The sequence below is a fragment of the Larus michahellis genome, chromosome 1 (genome assembly GCF_964199755.1).
Source record: "Larus michahellis chromosome 1, bLarMic1.1, whole genome shotgun sequence".
Taxonomy (NCBI): Eukaryota; Metazoa; Chordata; class Aves; order Charadriiformes; family Laridae; genus Larus; species Larus michahellis.
In genome coordinates, this window is record NC_133896.1 from 72347630 (window position 1) to 72366481 (window position 18852).

General features: G+C 41.0%; 1 protein-coding gene across 4 annotated transcripts in view; it reads right to left on the reverse strand.

The window, feature by feature from the left end:
• Positions 1-17580, reverse strand: part of LOC141742788 (solute carrier organic anion transporter family member 1C1-like) — a 31606-nt gene extending 14026 nt beyond the window's left edge. For 2 of the 4 annotated variants that reach the window (XM_074585974.1, XM_074585941.1), the window contains exons 1-8: positions 17534-17580; positions 16481-16553; positions 8260-8405; positions 7492-7633; positions 7247-7379; positions 4111-4241; positions 3745-3891; positions 58-156 (exon numbers count right to left, since the gene is read on the reverse strand). In XM_074585974.1, the coding sequence (XP_074442075.1) occupies positions 58-156; positions 3745-3891; positions 4111-4241; positions 7247-7379; positions 7492-7633; positions 8260-8405; positions 16481-16511 (829 nt within the window). In that variant the 5' untranslated portion in view covers positions 16512-16553; positions 17534-17580. Of the gene's footprint in view, positions 1-57; positions 157-3744; positions 3892-4110; positions 4242-7246; positions 7380-7491; positions 7634-8259; positions 8406-10488; positions 10534-12943; positions 13147-16480; positions 16554-17533 lie in introns of those variants that run through there. The other 2 variants (XM_074585952.1, XM_074585963.1) reach the window with 2 other exon arrangements.
• Between the last annotated feature and the right edge of the window lie 1272 nt (positions 17581-18852).

Genomic DNA, 18852 nt, shown 5'->3' on the forward strand with positions numbered 1-18852 from the left:
TTGGCACGCAGGCTCCAGCCAACCTCTCAGTTGGTGCATCACCCCACTGTCTCTTACCGATATCCACAACACCAATATCGACCCAGAGGCTGGCACAGAAGGATCCAAGCAGGAAGCCCAGGGTTGGCCCAAACATGCCTGAGGATCTCACCAGGCCTGTAAGAGAAGGGAGGCAGCAGGAGGAGTGAGCAAAACAACACGCAGACAAGCATGCCCGCTCCTCTGAGGGCAAGGAAAGGAGAGAGGAAGGAGGAGGCAGAAGAGGGGCACAGGCTGTTGGGGGATGTCTAGTGGGAAGCTTCTGATGAGCAAGAAAACAAGTCGTAAGCTGCCAACGTGCTCGCTGTGATGCGGAAGCAGGCTCCTTCACCTGCACAGGGCTTTGCTGAAGCAAGTGGGGTCTCACCTGGGCCCCCACATGAATTTCATTGGCAAGATTGGTGTCTTGGAGGGAACAGGAATAAAGAGAATACCATTGCAATGATTTTTATCCCTCCTCCTCCCTACTTGGATTTTTGTAGTTGCATTGTTGAACTTGCAGCAGTTAATTAATGAACATACAACTCTACGCCCTTTGGAGGTATCATAAATCTTTCTGCAACTCTATTTACAGCTTACATAATGTTCTGTGATTGTAGAAGCAGGACTTTTCCCTGTAGTATATGTTCGGGTCCCTAGTCTAATTTTAAGTAGCAGTGGTTGATCTGATGATGTGCACATACGAAAGCACATCTTTGTAGTTTCGAGTCACATCAGGATGACACAGACAACAAAATTGCATGGACGTGGAATTAGGTACAGCACCCTGAGAATATTTTTAGTAGGCAAGAAAGAGATATAAATGTGCGTGTGTGAGATCCAAGTTAATTAGACAGAATCTTTGTTGACTCATTCAGCACCAGAATAAGCAAATCAGCTAACTGTTGTTTAATATGTACTTATGCGGCTGTAAAAAAAAGTAGAGAAATCTAATGATCAAGTAATGATGTCTTTAAAATCAGTTTGAGGTTTTGCTACTGGCTTCACTGAGGCTTCCATTTCCTGCTCTGTTTCTGCTTACAAAGGAGAAAACATGGGATCAGAAGAAGGATGGATGTCCCTAGGAGCAAATGAATAAGCTATGAAGGCTTGCAGAAACATAGGAAGCTAGGACTGTATTTTACTGACAGCACAATAGAATTTTGGTGACAACTACTGGCAATCAACATTTTAAAAAAATCCTCAAAATAAGTGGAGCATAGGGCTGCACTTTCCCTTGTCACTTGTGTTGGTCTATTGAAGTTTAGTGGTAGGGGATAAAAGTTTCAAAAAAAGTCCAGTGATTTACATTTCTAAATTCTAGCATGGAACTGCAACTTGGAGCTGTTTGAAGTTGCGTAAGGCCTAATTGTATTAGAAAAAAAAGAATTCTTGATCAAGAGCCCATTAGTTCTTGTCCATGTTCAGCCTTACGTTCTGTAAATCCTACTGACTTCTGCAGAGTCAGCATTTTGGCACTAGAATCCAGGAATTAGCTTCTTATCAGTGAGACTAAAGCAGAACTGACTACTCAGAAATATGCAAGATCTCAGTGGTAAATTTCTAAAATAAACAGATAAAAACCAGCAACCAATGGCGTTATATATTGTATGCAGTACATTTCTTTAAGATACCATAAGCTACCAGATAAACTAAGAAGCATATGTGCAATAATTTAGCATATATATATTTTTAAAATTAAATTTCACACCTGCACATTCTTTAAATTCAATAACTTCACTAAGGGAATATGCTTGTATTGTGATAGAACAAAACCGAATAATTTCACCGTGATATTTTCTTATATTTTCTTTGTAATATTTATTGTTTGTAATTAATAAATAGACTAAACCACAAACAGCAAATCATGCAGACTTATCAGTTAATCAGCTGTATATTGACATAGCTCAACCAAGCCTTGTATTGATGAGTAATTTACCATGTAACAGGTATTAACATACATTAGCCTCAGATATGTTTCCGTTGAAGCCATGGTTTCACTAGTTACAAGATTATAGGCTAGCGCTCAACTAAGTGATGAAATTTCATTCATTCAAAGCCTCTAATAAAGTTAACTACCTACAGCAAAGCTACTATCCTCTATTAAATTCTGTAAGATGGCTTCAAAAAACAGGTTAATTTTTCCTTTTCTGTTCCTTCCTATGACAACTCCTCTTTTATTGCTGTCAAAAGTATTTTAATGTTGTATTCCATTGACACTTAATAAAAAGCTGTCTCTGCCTCAAAATAAGCTATGTTCTTACTCAGCAAAACATCTAAGGCCAGGAGAAAAAGGAGAGAGAGGAAGATGAGGCCAAATAATGAGATCAGGGTCAAATAATGAGATCAGTGGTCAAAATTCAACAGCAAGGTTTGACTGAAGTTCTTTCATTATAGGACTTTTTTTTTTTATCTTACAAAAATGCTGGTCATAAATTGATTCAGTCGATTTAAATAAAAAATCTGATACAGAAAAGAATTAAAGTTAGTTAAGAAAAGGAATTTCAACTCAGAGGAAAAGACTATTTCAACATTCACTTCTATTGCAAATTGGGTCAGTCCATCAAAGTATGAAAATATTTGAATGGAATGAGAGACTGAAAATTACTATTCAGAATGTTAAAATGAAAAATTTTAACACTCTGTAAACAGAATACTTTGTTTCAGTTACGTGACCCAAACAAATTTTCATTTTGGTTGAATCCATACTATTCTCTCTGCCAGCTCTATATTTTTAATCTCACTACCTCAATAGCTCCCAACCTGTCACAATCTCTCCTAGATCAGATTCTGACAAGAAAAAAATTCACCTGAACTTCTTAAAATACCTTTAATCAGAAGCTCAGAGGCGATTACAAATATTTTGGATAACTGCTAAGTGGAACTTTTGTTTTTGTCAGCTCCCGTCACAATACTTCCCTTTTTTTCAACCTTCAGATTTCCTCATCCCCAAATGAAGTCATTTGCAATGGCCTTACCCTGTAGCATTACTCACTGAGCTCTTCCTCAAACTGCATCTTACTGTCTTTATGACCAGTTCAACTTCACCAAGCTTACTTCAGGCAGCAGTTTTGAGCTCCCTCAACCACACAAACATTCCATGCTATTAAATCAGTTTGGCAATAAATGAATTAGCTTGGGTGTACGTCTTTCTGTCTTGGGCAATAGGCTATCTTTCATCAAAACAACAACAAAATCCCAATTAGAAGGGATTTGTTACAACACCCTGGCAAGGGTTTGGTTTCTCCTTCAGTGACTAGTGATTTTAAAAAGCTTTCATCAGGAAATGTGCTGCATGTAAAATTCAAGAAGTCAGGTAAAAGCTTCTGTAACCTGTTTACACTACTGCAATTAAGGATAATTCTCCTGTCCGTGGAACAGTGATTAAGAAGAATTTATTCTCTGAAGCTATGGTACTGAAGATGATATGCCAGGTAAGGCAGATATGACTTCTCCCTTTGGAGAAGTGAGTATTTGACTATGCTTCCCTTCATCGCAGAGAAAACCAGCACATGTAGCAGCAGCCATTTGGGGGAAGCAAAAGGAGTATCTGAGAAATATCCTTCAAAAATAAACATGGCATCTCTTTTGAATTGCTTTTTTGTCTTTGTATGACTCAAAATTATCCAGAATAGAGCAGATAGATTGTTTTGGTGAGTATTTGCTTGGCTACAGAAATGTTAAAGAAAAGAATGTTTAGCATAAAGTAACTCATTTGCATATTACCTATGTAAAATGCTGAGTTTTCTTCTTTAGAAAAATCATCAATATACGAAAACCCCAGGGGCATAACTGGTGCTTCCCCAATTCCACGTAAAAGGTTCCCCATCAACACAAAGAGCCACAGATAGGAATTTGTTGTTTTCTCACATCCTGCAGGCCATAAACATTTACATTTCTGTGAACATAATGCTGACAATATTTTATTGCAACAGAAAAATAACACAAAATAGATTTTTTTTAAAATCATTACAGGGTGGGTTTGTATATATCAGAGTTTCTAACAGGGGTTTTACTGCTTTCCAGTAAAAGAGGGTGTATAAAGTGGGGACAAGCAGAATAAGGGAACCCAGCATCATAGCTTTTGCTTACCAAAATTTTTCATTGCGCTGGGTGTTTCTGTAGCATCTGTGACTGGATGGCCCACAGACGATGCTGGGGAGCAAGCTGATACGCTCGTAGAGGAGTTGTCCACAGTAACAGTTACCCTTTCATAATTATAACTGGAAAACAACTATGTAAAATACAACTGGAACATGAAAGAATCTGCTTGCGGGAAGTGTGTACGAGTCTCGTGTTCATACATGTTCATTCCTATTAAGTGAAGGCAAAGTGGAGGGGCAACCCATTTCCAGTGCTTTCACTTAAAAAACATCTTCATACCTTTTTCAAAATGCTCTGACCATTCTAACACTGGTTTTTTCTTAATCTAAAAAGCAAAAAAAAAGCTGCTTGCAGGGCTTAAGAGATCGTTCTTTAGACTGAAGGACAGAGTCCATCCACATCTGTCTACACCCAACAATGCTGATGTTTTTCCATACTGGCACCAGTTTCTTACCGATGTGACAGACATGTAACAGAGATTTCTGTGTTTGTTTAAAATTAGCTAGCGAGGGAGTTAGCAGTAACCTGTCTGTGTCTAGAAAGAGATTAATGCAGGCTGCAAAACACGTGCGCCAGTTTGTCTGTATTTAGGCAGCCAGCTACTACAGCAAGTCTGCTAAGAAAATTGAAGCCAGTTTGAGTACATTTGTGCTACATTGGGATAAATGGACAGTAAACATTCCCTCTGACTGTGCAATCAAGCGGTAACCTTTAATATTGCAATGGATGATGGTGAGGTCCCCATGGCCCCATTGCTCAGTGTTGTGGAAAATGGGTAATCTTCAGAACTTGGCTATAAGTTTGCGTTAAATCAGAGATTTCCATGGCTCCGCTTCTGGTTTGTGCAGGTTCCCTGCGATTTCACAAGCCACCTTCCATACCATGGTCCCCAGATAGAATTCCTTCCATACCCTCCTTATCACAGATATTGGTCTTGGAACTAAAGAAGATGCACAAATAAATTTTAATTTTTGAGGGACAGAGGGGGTTTATTTTCAACTACTATTCAGTAAGGATGCCAGCGGATTGGAGAGGTATGAACTGCTTCTGACAGCTATGTAAGTGCTAAAACTTAGATGTGAAGAGTTATTTAAATATTTAACTCTCCCTGATTTCAGTGGAGATGATAGATACATATCTTGATAATTTCAAAAAGCTTAGCATGAATGGCCACCATGGAGAAAGAAACCTCTTCCATGACGACCTCATTATAGTTCATTTAAGTATAAAAAAGGAGAACAGCTAAAAAAATATGCATATGCACATATATCCAAACACAGACCCACTGTCAGTGAACGAAGAGCTGGTATGCAAACTATTACAGGAGCTTGACCCCTGCAAATCAATGGACCCTGATGTTATCCACACAAGGGCGTTAGGAGAGATGGCTGATGTCTTTGCTGCTTCTATAATCTTTGAGAAGTCGTGGAGATCAGGGGATGTCCCAGAAGACTGGAAGAAGGCTAATGTGACCCCCGTCTACAAGAAGGGTTTAAAGGAGGATCCAGGAAATTATGGGCTCATCAGTATTACTTCAGTCCCTGGAGAAGTTATGGAATGAATCCTCCTGGGGGCTATCACATGTCAGACGAAGCATGTGATTGGGAAAAGCCAGCATGGATTCAGCAAGGGCAAATCATGCTTGACAAACCTGATTGCATTCTATAACAAAGTAACCTGTTCGGTTGATGTGAGGCGTGCAGTGGACATTGTCTACCTGGATTTCTCCAAGGCTTTCGACAAGGTTCCCCACAGCCTCCTCCCAGAGAAACTGATGGGTTACGGTCTAGACAAGTGGTCTGTGCGGTGGGTGGGGAACTGTCTGACAGGCCGCACCCAGAGAGTGGTGCTAAATAGCTTCTTTCAAACTGGCAACCTGTCACAAGTGGGGTCCCCCAGGGATCAATACTGAGCCCAATGCTGTTTAATATCTTCATAAGTGACCTGGATGATGGGATCGAGTGTACCCTGATGAAGTTTGCTGATGATACCAAACTGAGTGGGGAAGTAGACACTTTGGAAGAGAGATCCACCCTGCAGGAAGACCTGGATAGGCTGGAAGAGTGGGCTAACAAGAACCTTATGAAGTTCAACAAGGACAACTGTGAGGTCTTGCACCTGGGAAAACATAATCCAGGAGTGCAGCACAGGTTGGGATCTACCCAGTGGGGAGCAGCTCTGTGGAAAGGGACCTGGGAGTCCTGATGGACAACAAGCTCCATATGAGTGAGCAATGTGCTGCTGCGGCAAAGAAAGCCAACAGGATGCTGGCCTGCATCAACAATGGGATCACCAGCAGAGATAAAGAAGTCATTATCCCACTCTACTCAGCACTTGTCAGGCCACGCCTGGAATACTGTGTTCAGTTTTGGTCCCCGCTATACAAAACAGGTGTGGACAGGCTGGAGAATGCCCAGAGAAGGGCCACAAAGAGGATCAAAGGACTGGGAGGCCTGCCATATGAGGAAAGGCTGAGAGAATTGTGTTTGTTCAGCCTTGAGAAAAGAAGGCTTAGAGGGGACCTTATCACCACATTCCAGTATTTAAAGGGTAGCTATAAAGAGGATGGAGATTCCCTTTTTACAAGGAGTCACATAGAAAAGACAAGGGGTAATGGGTACAAGTTACTCCTGCGGAGATTCCGATTGGACACAAGAGGAAAATTTTTCACAATGAGAACAATCAGCCGTTGGATTAATCTTCCCAGGAAGTGGTGGATTCCCCAACACTGGACACTTTTGAGATTCAGCTGGACAGGATGCTGGGCCATCTGGTCTAAACTGTGCTTATGCCAAGAAAGGTTGATCTACATGATCCTTGAGGTCCCTTCCAACCTGGTATTCTATGATATGATTCCATCCCAGGTGAAAAATTCAACCCACTTTATCCCTAATTATGTGTAAGTTCTGTAGAAATCTTAGGTTTCTCTTTTACTTACCTGTAAAAACAGGTAAACTTTCAGAGAGGAAATCAGAAAGTCAATAGTAAAAATCCACCTATTAAAACCTTCCTTTTATCTGGAAGAAGCTACTATTGTCAAGCTTTTAACTCGGGTGTGTGATTAAAAAGTACTTCATATGGTCAAATTCAATTAGCGCATAATGTGAAAACTCTCCATATTTACCGTCCCATTAGGAACTGAGGCATCACTGACAAAAACGCTCCTAAGGACATGATGAGACATCCAACAGCAATTACTTTTGGTCGATGAACTCTTGGTCCAAGGTAGCTCACCAACACCATTACCATTAAGTTACCTGCATCAACAGGAGAGAGAAGCAGTAAGATTACAAAAAAAAAGATTTTTTTTTTAGGGAAAAAATGGATTAAGAAGCAGTATTTATCCACTTTCAAAGAAAGTACACATACCTATCTCAAAGCTGCCATCAATAATGCCAACAATTGATGATGAGATTTCAAATCGCCTTTCTATTTGACTGGACATACTTTTCATGTAGCTTCCAGAAAATCCTTTGGCAAAAAAGGAAAAAGCTAGAGCTCCAAGAAATATCTGAAGAGAGAAAATAATTGAGTTTGCAAAGAAACAATTTTTTCTTCATGGCTGGATGCCTGAGCAACCTACTCAAGAAATAGAAAAATCAAATGCTTTGCTTTCTAATTCTCCGTTGAAAAGATTCTTCCAATTGTTTTCATTAAAACATAAGATTTTACTTTCTTTTTCAGGATGGCCTCCAAAGCCTTTTCTACTGCAAAGAAAAAGAAAGTCGACATTGACCGCGTGCACCTTCTACCTTTCTACCACATACTGTTTTAGCTGTTTCCTTCCTTAGGGAAAACTTGCAGCATAAACTTGATCATTACTGGTACTATTATTACAACGTCTTATTACTCCTATTTCTCCTGTTCTCAAAAACAGGGATAAAAAGATACAGCTGCAGCTACCACTATGACTATAGTACACCCTCTGAATGATTCATTAGTAAAATATGGCCTCACTTTTTAACTGCTGAACACATTTATTGACTTCGATGTTCTTGGAATCACAACCTAGAGCATTGTTTCCAACACAAGTCATGTCAAAAAATGCCATACGGAACTAACTGAATTTTGATAGAACTTCAAATTGTCATTATCATTATTCCAGAGATAATATGTCATGAGGGCTCCTCTCCATACCTTCAGCTTTGAACAATTATGGCACATGCTCTTGGCAGGAATGGCACTGCCATCACTGTCCTGGAAGAGTGACTTGTCTTTAAGTTGGCCAGCAGCAATTGGCCTGTCCATGGTTTTCCTCCTCCAGATCTGATATGTAGGTCTTCCTGTTTGGAAAATATCACTATGATTAACTATTATTTGCATAAGAATAAAGGTTCCAATGTTTTTCAGACATACTGGATGGTGAAACACTACTTGAGATGTCTACACATTGACACCTTTTCTCAGGAAAAGGTGTGCCTTCTTTGTGAAATCTGCTTTCTAAAAGACTTCAGGACCTTCTTGGATAGATGGAAAATTTAAAGGCAACTTACTGACAGCTTTTAGAAATCTTTGTAGAGAAGGAAAGTCCCTAGGCAGCTGGAAGCTAGGAGAGTATGTCAGAGAAACATCTTCATCATGCTTGAACCAATTCTTATATTCCCTTCCAGATGTCCGCTTTTGATCACTGTTCCAGTGATCCATGGAATAAATGGACCTTTGGTATGATCCAGTAGGCTTCTGATATTATGCATATTTATGAGGATTTTCTCTAACTGCATAATCTATGAATTTGCAGAAATACTGAACACTACTCTGTACCATTCTGTCAACATGAATAATGTTATTTATTGGATAAAATCAGATGACAAATGATGACTGAGGAGAAAACAGGGTAAGAGATATGGTAGGTTGTTGTGGTTTAACCTGGCAGGCAGCTAAACGCCACACAGCTGTTCACTCACCCTCCCCCAGCGGGATGAGGGAGAGAATCGGAAAAAAGGTAAAACTCATGGGTTGAGATAAAGAAAGTTTAATAGGACAGCAAAGGAAGGGAAAATAATAATAATGGTAAAATAATGTATGAAACAAGTGATGCATAATGCAATTGTTCACCATCTGCTGACCAATGCCCAGCCAGTCCCTGAGCAGCAGCACCATTCCCCAGTCAACTACCCCCAGTTTTATTGTTCAGCATGATGTCATCTTGTATGGAATATCCCTTTGTCCTCATTGGGTCAGCTGTCCTGGCTATGTCCCCTCCCAGCTTCTTGTGCACCCCCCACCTCCTTGCTGGTAGGGCAGTATGAGAAGCTGAAAAGTCCCTGACTCAGTGTTAAGCACTGCTTAGCAATAACTAAACCATCACTGTGTTATCCACATTATTCTCCTCCTAAATCCAAACCACAGTACTATACCAGCTCCTAAGAAGAAAATTAGAAGATAAAAATGTATTAGGGAAAAAGAGGGCACTGATTAAAAGAAACTAATATGGACTACCCTTAAGTCCACAAGTCTCCACAAATTCCTGCAAGTCAGGTGATAAACGTAGCTATTTTAATGAAACTGCAAAAGTTTTCTGTTTAAAAATTGGCTCTGATATTAGGAGTCATCAACATTGGTTGATGTAGATTAAGCCGATCAGGGGAAACCAGCTAACACAAACAGATCTGGCATAATAAGAAGTCAAAAACGGCTATTGCCAAGTTCCTCTGTTGGCAAACTGGTGCAGTAGTACTGACATCAATTACTTAGCTCTGATATACATTGGCACATGTAATAGAGGAATATAGAGGAACACAGGCCACAAACTTGGCCTGTAACATATTCCCCCCAAGACACTAGGATCTTTGATATCACATTCTAATTCCTCTGGGAACTTCTCAAAGTTCTCCTCCTGAAGACCCCAGAGGCCAGCTGACCCATGAGCAGAGGCCTTTTAAGTGTCGTGAGGGATTTTTTGACACCGGGGGCAGTAGGGCTGTGGCAGGGTCCTGGGCTACCCTGCAAAGGTCGCTCTGTTCCTCTGGAGAGCTATGTTTTCCCAAGAAAGATGCCCAGGAGCAACCTGGACTCCCTGAGAAATGTCCACCCATGCCCAGAAAGAACAACTCTCTCTTAGCAACTCAGCAGCTCCTCAGAAGTTACTCCTAATGATTGCAAATAGGCACTAATGTCTAATAAAGAGATATAAAGCTTCATAAGCACTACAACTTAAATTTTGCCATTTTTAGTTCCAAATCCTACTGCACTAGGATCCACCAAAAGTGTCTATGAAAAGAAACCACAGGTATATTTCAGAGTGATCAACATATGACATTTCTAAAGGGACCTAACCTTCCTTAGACCGTCTTTAGCAGCTCACAAATCAAAAAATATTGAAAAAAGAAGTTATAGATAATTAAAGCATGGTGAACTCAGACTTACCCCAATCCTAACAGGATGGGAGATGAAAGACAAAGTTCTCTAAAGCAAATACATTCTTTATTGATTTGTATTTTGCTGATGATTAACTTTGTGAAACATCTGAATGTTAAATAAACAGTATTTAAATCAGTGACGAGGTTTTCTATTCACAATATTTAATGTTACGCTGCCAGCCTAATAATCTACCTTAAGCTTATAGGAAATGTTAAACTGTATAAACACTTCTCTTATGCCTAATGAAACAATATCATTTTCCATAACAACTCTATAAAAATCTGAACTTTGGCAAACCAGTGAATCATTGACACCAGTGGTATTTAAAATTAAATGAAGTAAGAAAAATAATACAAGATTTAATTTATGAAAATTTTCTAAAATGAATTAATGGTAATTAATAGGTTTTGTACAGAGGTATAAACATCCCATTGTCCACAGTGCTTATCCTTTAAAAAAACATTTGATTTGCAGAATTGTACCTTTGCACTTTACATAATCTCTTCCAAGATTAGTGACAAAAAGCCTGGTCTGTCCTGCACTAGCACCCAACAATTCAAAAAACAAACAAGCAAACAAATGGAAAGAAACAGGAAGGGAGAGTGAGGAGAGACAGCGAGAGGCAGAGAGAGAGAAAACTTACTTTGTGTCACTGCGGTGTCAGGCTGTTTCTTTCCCGTGCCCTAGGGCTTTCAGGCTTGAAGCCAGCACAACGTCACAGCAAAAGCGCTGCCTACTCCACGAACTGGAGCACTCCACCGCATTTTTTTAAACCTTGAATTTCCTTCTTATGGTGATTGCAAAACTTTCCCACAATCACTGACACAAAAGCCTTGCAAAAGAAGGCAGGTTTCTTGTGTTGTCATTACTTTGGCAGCCTACCTGCCAGCATGCTAGTGGTGCCAGCCTCTCCCGGGAGGAACAACCTGTTTTCTTAACTCTTTTTGGTTTTTTTCTGAAGTGTAAACACTAAAGCTGCTTTAAGCACCTCTCCAAAGGGGACTCCCTGCCATCCACCCAACAGCCATAGAGCGGGTTTGACTCACATACAAGAGCCCCAAGAGAGCAGGCTCAGTTTTTCCAGGCGCCTTACCTGCAGCCTCAGTAAATTGCACTTCTGGGTGCCTTCGATCAGGGTTAGCGGAGACACTAAGGGGTGACTTAGCTCCTCAAAGGGCACAAATTGTGTATTAACATCTGCCAGTTTTTGGTATGGGCCCTCTGTCATAACCCCAAGGCAGAGTTGCAACAGGGCTACCCTTGCGGAGAGCTAAAGAGAAGCGGATGCCCTCAGGAAATCACAGCTCTGTCAGACCCCCTCCTTATTATAAATCAGGATTATCTAACACAATCACAAGCAGTTCCTGCAGGTGCCAACAGGAGATGTGCCATCCCTCCAAGCTGACTATAGACTGGCCAAACAAAAAGAGTGACCGTATTACCCTCAGCTAGCCCAGCTCTTGAACCACAAGTAGAAAATCACTCTCACACCTAACAGGGCACATGCAGAGTGCAAACCCACCTAATTCATGTCTTCTCTAGAGGAGAACTCTCCAGAGCAAGGAAAGATTCTGACCTAGAAGTCATTCCAGGCATTATCAGCCGAGTCTCAGGAAACATTTTTTTGGTCATCTGGTTGCATGTAACAGCATGGTGCTTGCTTTTGCAGAAAAAATTAGAATCACATCTAATGAAAGAACCATTCTCATGATTTCTGAATATAGAAAAAAGAGTTTCATGACTCCAATAACTTCAGGAGCCCTGGAAGAAAAAAGCATTGTCCCACCATCCCCTTTCTTTTCAGAGAGAATACAGAACATGCAATCAAACCCATTCTTCAGATAAAAAGATCCATTCTCATACCTCTGTTTAGGTGATGAAGAGTTATCTTTGCCTAGTTCTTAACACATTAATTATATTTATTTAAAATCTTTGAAATGCTTAGATTCCTTCACCAGAATATCACTAGAATAAATCAGAATTTGCTTCATCTGATAATTTCAAATTTACATATATTATAACTTGCATTTGGACCGCTTTTAACTGTGATGATATTGCAAAGTTTGAGGAAAAATATATAAGAACATTAGCAATGGGTCCCCTATTTATCATTGCTGTCAGCCTGCAAGCAGGTGGAAGAACAGAAGTCTGTTGGAAAGGCAACTGCAAGCGCATTGTTTATCAGGAGAGGAGACACAGTTCTTAAAATGAGACACACAGAAAAAAAACATCAGCACTTCGATATTTTTTTTTAAAGCTGAATACAAAGAGGTTTATCTATAGAGGACACTTCTTGTGATTGCTGCACACAGATGGTAGGATCCACTTACGAGGCAGCACTGCATGGATTCCATGCAGACACTTCCAGATGAGCCACTCAACCAGTTTCTCTTTATAGTCAGAGGATGAAAAAGAAGCATTTCCAAAGGTGTGAGTTATCTGGTCTATTTTAGATACTTACTTTAGGTATGAGATGAAATGAACTCCAGACGTGGCTGTGAAAGAAGGCTAGACAGCAAGATCAGCTTTTGACAACGGAAAGTCAGGAGAGATGAATCCCACCATAAAAGACTTCAGCGCTCACATAAAAATAGTCTTCTGCAGCTTTTGCAAACTGAGCTCTGGTGTCTGTGACAGCATTTGCCATCATGCCTGTCCGTGCAACTCAGTTGTGATATGGCAGCTGCTAACAGATGAGGAAAAGGGCCTTTGTTATGGAAGGGCAGTCCTGGGGAGGCAAGCCACAGCTGACGGATCCTGGCCAGCCCACCAGCAGATGTTGGCAGAGAGCAGCATCAGCAGCACACATCAGTGCCTCTCCACGAGCCACTGCGTGGGCAGTTGTGTCAGCCACCGCGTGGGCTGTTGTGTCAGCCACCGGTCTGACAACTGGCTATGCATTGGCCTTGCCCACTGGGAACCTGTTCTGCGAGGCCCATGGTAGCATGGAAACTGAAAAACAGGAGAGCAGGTCCCCAACAAGGAAATGTTTGTTGTTGCTGATGAAGTGTTGCTGCTTCTTGTGTGACCCAACGCTGTCTGTCTGCAGCAGGCTGGCAGGGGCAGGAGCTCAGAGGTGGGTTTAAGAGCACCCTGCAAACGGTACTGGGAGCAGCTGTAGCGGAGGGAGCTGCCTGCCGAGCCTGGCCGGGTGCTGCGCTGCGTAGCACCACCAGCCACATTCCCAAAGGAGGACACGGTGTCCCTGATGCGATGCGCCTGGCTGGCTGCACATCAACGCCCTCGGTGTGTTATGAACCGCATCAAACGGGTGCAAGATATTCTGTGGCTGAGGACAAGTAGGGACATTCAGAGCGAGGGGGTGTACGTTACCATGCTCAGCCAGATCATTTCTCCAGGAGGTTTTCTTCTTGTGCGGGGCAGCTACTTAAGAAACTGCGGAAGTTTTAGGCTTGGCCTCCTGCCATGCAGAGGTAAACCAGATGGCAGCTCCCACTCAGGAGGCTGCCCATTTGGAGCTGCATCGTCTCCATCAGCAGAGGAAGCGTTGTGCAAGGCGAACCCGCTTGTCATCACTTTAGTTGCGCTCGGTTGCACTGATTGGGCTTTACTGCCAAACAGAGCCCCAGCCCAAAGCGGCACAATCCCAAGTGCCAAGCCAGCAGCTGAAGGATCACATGGCGATGCCATGTCGGAGCTGAAGTAGCTGCAAGACCAAGGCTCGGGTAGCTCAGTCTGCAGGTCACATCGTGGGTTTCCTCAGGAGTAAGCAGAAGGAGAAGGAATGTGAATCCTGATAGATTGTTCCCTACTAATGCTGATACATGGAAGGACAAGATGTGAAAGATGAGGGGAAGGGGAAAAAGTTAATCCTCTGCTTCAAACAGAAAAAAGCTTTTAGAAGCATGATTTGTACGTAAGGTGTTCAGTCTTTTTCTTGACACCAATTTTTCACCTCCAGAAAGGTGCACAGAGGATTTGTGGTTGCTATGCTAAGCTATCATGTGATCTTATTTTAGTAATTCCAGCTTCTTTAGGTCCCAAAGAGAATTAATAAAAGTCAAAGATACAAGCGCTAAAATCATTTCAGAGTGCTCTTCTGTAAGAATTTTCTCCTGTAAAACTTAATTTGGCAACTGTTCACAGGCCTCCTGCAAAATTGGTGCAATCTAACTCTGCAGTAAGGGATTTTTCTCCCCAGGGATGGGGCCCCACTGAGTACTCATATGTAAAACCTCGAATAATAGTACTAGTAGAGGAGTGTTACTGATCTCTTCAAACTGTAAGACAGATATTAGATGTGTGCTCATATGGGAAACAATACTATTAACCTTGGAGGAATAGAAATAAAAAATTATTTCAAGTCATATCATTTCTTAGTAAGATGGTCTGCATGTGCCTTTGAATGTAGATACAATTTTTGCTTGAGTTAATTATTCTTCTGAAAAAAAAAAAAAGTATCCCCAAAAAATCAAGTTTTTGTCAGTGTTAATACATGACTTGCAGCCTGAATCTCCAGCATGTGCTGGATCAATGCTTTAATCTGAATAAAGAAATTGTTGTTTAGATACACTCTACACTTCCAAATAAAACATTCCAGGACTTGGATAGCCCAAACAAACGTACTGGGGATGCTTTCAAAGCTGCAAAGGAGAAGTCTAACTAACACTGACAGCTTTCAGAAGAGGGGTGTATGCCATCAGAAATAGCCTTTTACAAGTATCTTATGTGCAAGTTGTATTAAACATGCGCCTAATTAACTGACAGGGAAATTTAGCTTCTAAAAATCACAGCCTTTTTTTTGCTGCAGACAGCTTGTATTAAAAGAAAGCAAACAAGCAACTGTACAGTGGAATACAACCCAAAAGAAGACGTCTTCAAATTTGTCGGTACTGATGTATTTCTCAGGCCAAGATCTCTGCTGACCTCTCTAAGCTCCAGCTTGGAGTGGGAGCTACCCACTGCCCGTGCTAGCTCTGTGGGAGTGCAAAAATGTGCCTCAGCCAGTGGGCAAGGAGGAGCGAGCCTCCACACACCAGGCAGCAGGATCGCGAAGTGCAGTTGTGCCTTCATGAGCAGAGCCCCAGGGGAGAGAAAACCCCCCACTCATAAATAGTTAACTCTGGGCACTTCCAGTAACATGCCTGCACGAGGAGTGCATTTTCAATCTCATCTCCCTGTGGATGATAACCTAAATGCACAGGAGAAATTCTCTGCTGGCAAAACTAGTTCAAATCCCCTGGATAGCCGTAAATTTGATCAAAGCCATAGGGAGAACTCCTGTGAGTATTATGATGGACCTGCACCACTTTTGCCTATCAAAGTGGTTGGTATTTAAGTGCTAGCTAGCTCTTGCATTCAGAAGTACAATAATAACTTATGGTATTGCTAAGTAATTCTCAAATAGTTTCACTCTGTCCTTGGTGGGAAACGTGGGAGGAACATCTCAATACCGATTTGTTTGTACATTAGAATGTTATAAACTTACCTTCACTTTTTTTAAATGTGAAGAAACCTTAAAGTACTTTTATATGTAAGACGATTACTACTTATGCAACTTAGAGGGGGCTTTACTACTAAATGATGTTTTAAAAGTCATCAAACAAAACTTACAAACTTTGTGCTTTCACTTAAAAAGTGCTAGATGTGGGAAGCTTCAAGGAAAACATTTCCTAATTTCTCCCCAGATCAGTATTTCTCCTTGCAGTTCCAAGGAAAGTTGCTTTTCTCACAGCTACTTTTTGAAGCAATATTTTATGTAGAGCTTGTTTTTAACTGAAATTATGCATTACGGATTTTTTAACCATTAGTTGCAGTAATTGGTTTTGAGGGAGCTGGGTTTTTACGTGAGGAGTATCTAAAGCAAACTTATTGTGAACTATCACTAAAACTATTGTGCAGCATAATCTCAGGCAGACACCCCATGGGAATTTCTTCTGCTAAGGAATGCAAAGATACCTTCCTCTACAATCTGTAAGAAAAGTCATATGTAGCATCGGTGATACAGTTGTAAACATTAAAAAGGCAGTATACTCACCATTTTGGTGTTCCATTCCAGGCAGCAGCATGGTGACCCATGTTTCTTTTTTGTTCTGTTGGCTTTGGACTTTCTGAAAAGCAAAAATAGGAATCCCTGAAACAAGTTTCTGACATTCCGTTGCACAGGGTCAATGACAACATAGTTTACAAAAAAATGGTTCTTTGTTTCTTGTTTTGTAAACGGCACAAATTATAGAAAAATCTTAAAGGTAAAAAAATTCACATAGTATCAAAATGCAGGAAGACCTTGGTTAAAGCAATACTGGAAGACCTTTTTCAAGGCAATAAAGGAATATGCCAGTCAAGAACCAGTTTTCAGAACATTTCATTAGATGAGATTTCATTAGATTTCATTTCATCCCACAGACTTTGTTCATTCTTGGGACAAATCATAAAGTGCTCAGTACATAGGGAAGGTACAGGCTTACTTTAGGGAGCCTGACACAAGTAAATATCTGAAGAATGTAAAAACATCAAAGAGAAAAAATGAGCATTAAATTGGATGAGAAACTCTATATGAAAATAAAAAATGAACACAACAGAGCATCTGTGACATACTGGGAAAAGTTCCAAGACAGTAAAATTAACAGAGTTTAAAACAATCTTCAGATAATTAATGGAAGTCATGTCATTTATATTTTAAAATTGGACTTGACAAACATTAATATATATGTGCCAAGAAATAATCTTTTACTGGTGGTAGAGAACGTAATTTATTTACTGTACTCAATTTATAAACTCAGAAGCACTAAACCAACACGATTAGGACTAGAATTAGAGGCCTAAATTGTTGCCATCTGTTCATTACTGTGACTACCTACGTTCTCCACCATGAGCGCTTTATAAAGAGGCAGTAGTTTAAATCCCCTTTGATAGCCTGGGGGTTCCCAGTTGCAGTTTACAGTGGAATTGTTACACCTGAGACAGATGCACCAGGCGCTCTTCCCGCTGCCCCGGTGGCAATGCCAAGGACATCAGTTGCAGCACCCTCTGCTTATTGCCTTCCCTTTCTAGTTACCACAAGCAACGCTCTTTTATCACAGAGAGTTACCTGCCAGCCCGAAACTCTTGGGAAGTAGTTTTTCTTCTCAAGCAAAGTCCAGGTCGCACTGGAGTGATGGAGGATCCCACTGATGGTGCAAATCCAAGGGGACCGAGGCCAACTTGTTTCGCTGCAGGACACACCAGCACCTGCTAAAGCCTCTAGTGAAGGACAGAGGTACGTACTTAATTACAAAATCGAAAGCAGATAGAAAAAGGTTGCCGAGCACATTATTATAATTTACACGGATTTAGGCAGATGCACCGTTTCTTCCCATGGAGTTGTCTGAATTAGGGGATTATTCCAGCACACATTGCACTTGCTAAATGTTATGTGCAGGTATTAATCCTTGGCTGTTGCCTGGCAGCATAAGGTCTGATTCCCACAGCAACTCCTATCTTCTGCTTGCCATCCTATAGTACATAAACACTGAGGAAGTATCACTGTGCATCCCGGAGTTATCTGGATCCCTTTCCATGCAAACACAGGCCAAACAGACCCTCTTGGTCCCCCTTCTTCCTGTTTCATTCTTTAAACTAAAGGGACATGCAGGCTAACCTTGATGCTCTCTCTTCACTGTATTTAAAGAAGATATTGTTTAGTGAGTTTGTGATAATAAACATGCAAATGAGAATTGAGAGCCCAGCTGTCAGTTTGGTGCACTCAGGCCTTTGAATTTCGCAGAGTAATTCCCTATCAATCATCTCTGCACCTGGAAGACTGACTGAGCTGCAGCCTGGGATAGACTCCTCTTTACACTGTGAAAAAACACATAGCAGAAAAATTGGGGAGGGGGAAGGTGCACCCATTATACCAGCTACACCGAATGATTGCAATAACTCACCCTTAGTATTAAAGCCACCTGAGTATATGGCAAAGGCCTTTCTGTGTGATACGGATTTCTTTGGGATTTACCAGCACATAGTACAGGAGCGAAACAGCTTTCCCACACCTACCACACTCTTCATCTCTCCAGACGTTTACTGAAGCCGTAATTCTTTTTAAACAGTATCAGTGGCTGCTGCCATGGAGGGGTGTAGTAGCAAGTTCACAATGTTCATACACAAATAAGATTTGGAGAAATCTAAGCTCTTCTCTACATACCACTGCCTTTGCTAATTAATACAGGAAAAAACTAAACTGGTCTCTGATTGTGAGGAAAGTTCATAACTATATCCAACCTCTATTGCTTAGGCCTTGTCTGAACTGAAAACATAGCAAGATAAATTAACTGGGAAAGTTGGAAACAACGAATAGTTTTGTGTTTGGTATATTTGGATTTAGAAATAACTTCTCTAGCACTCAGGACAGGATTTCAGAAGCCAGAC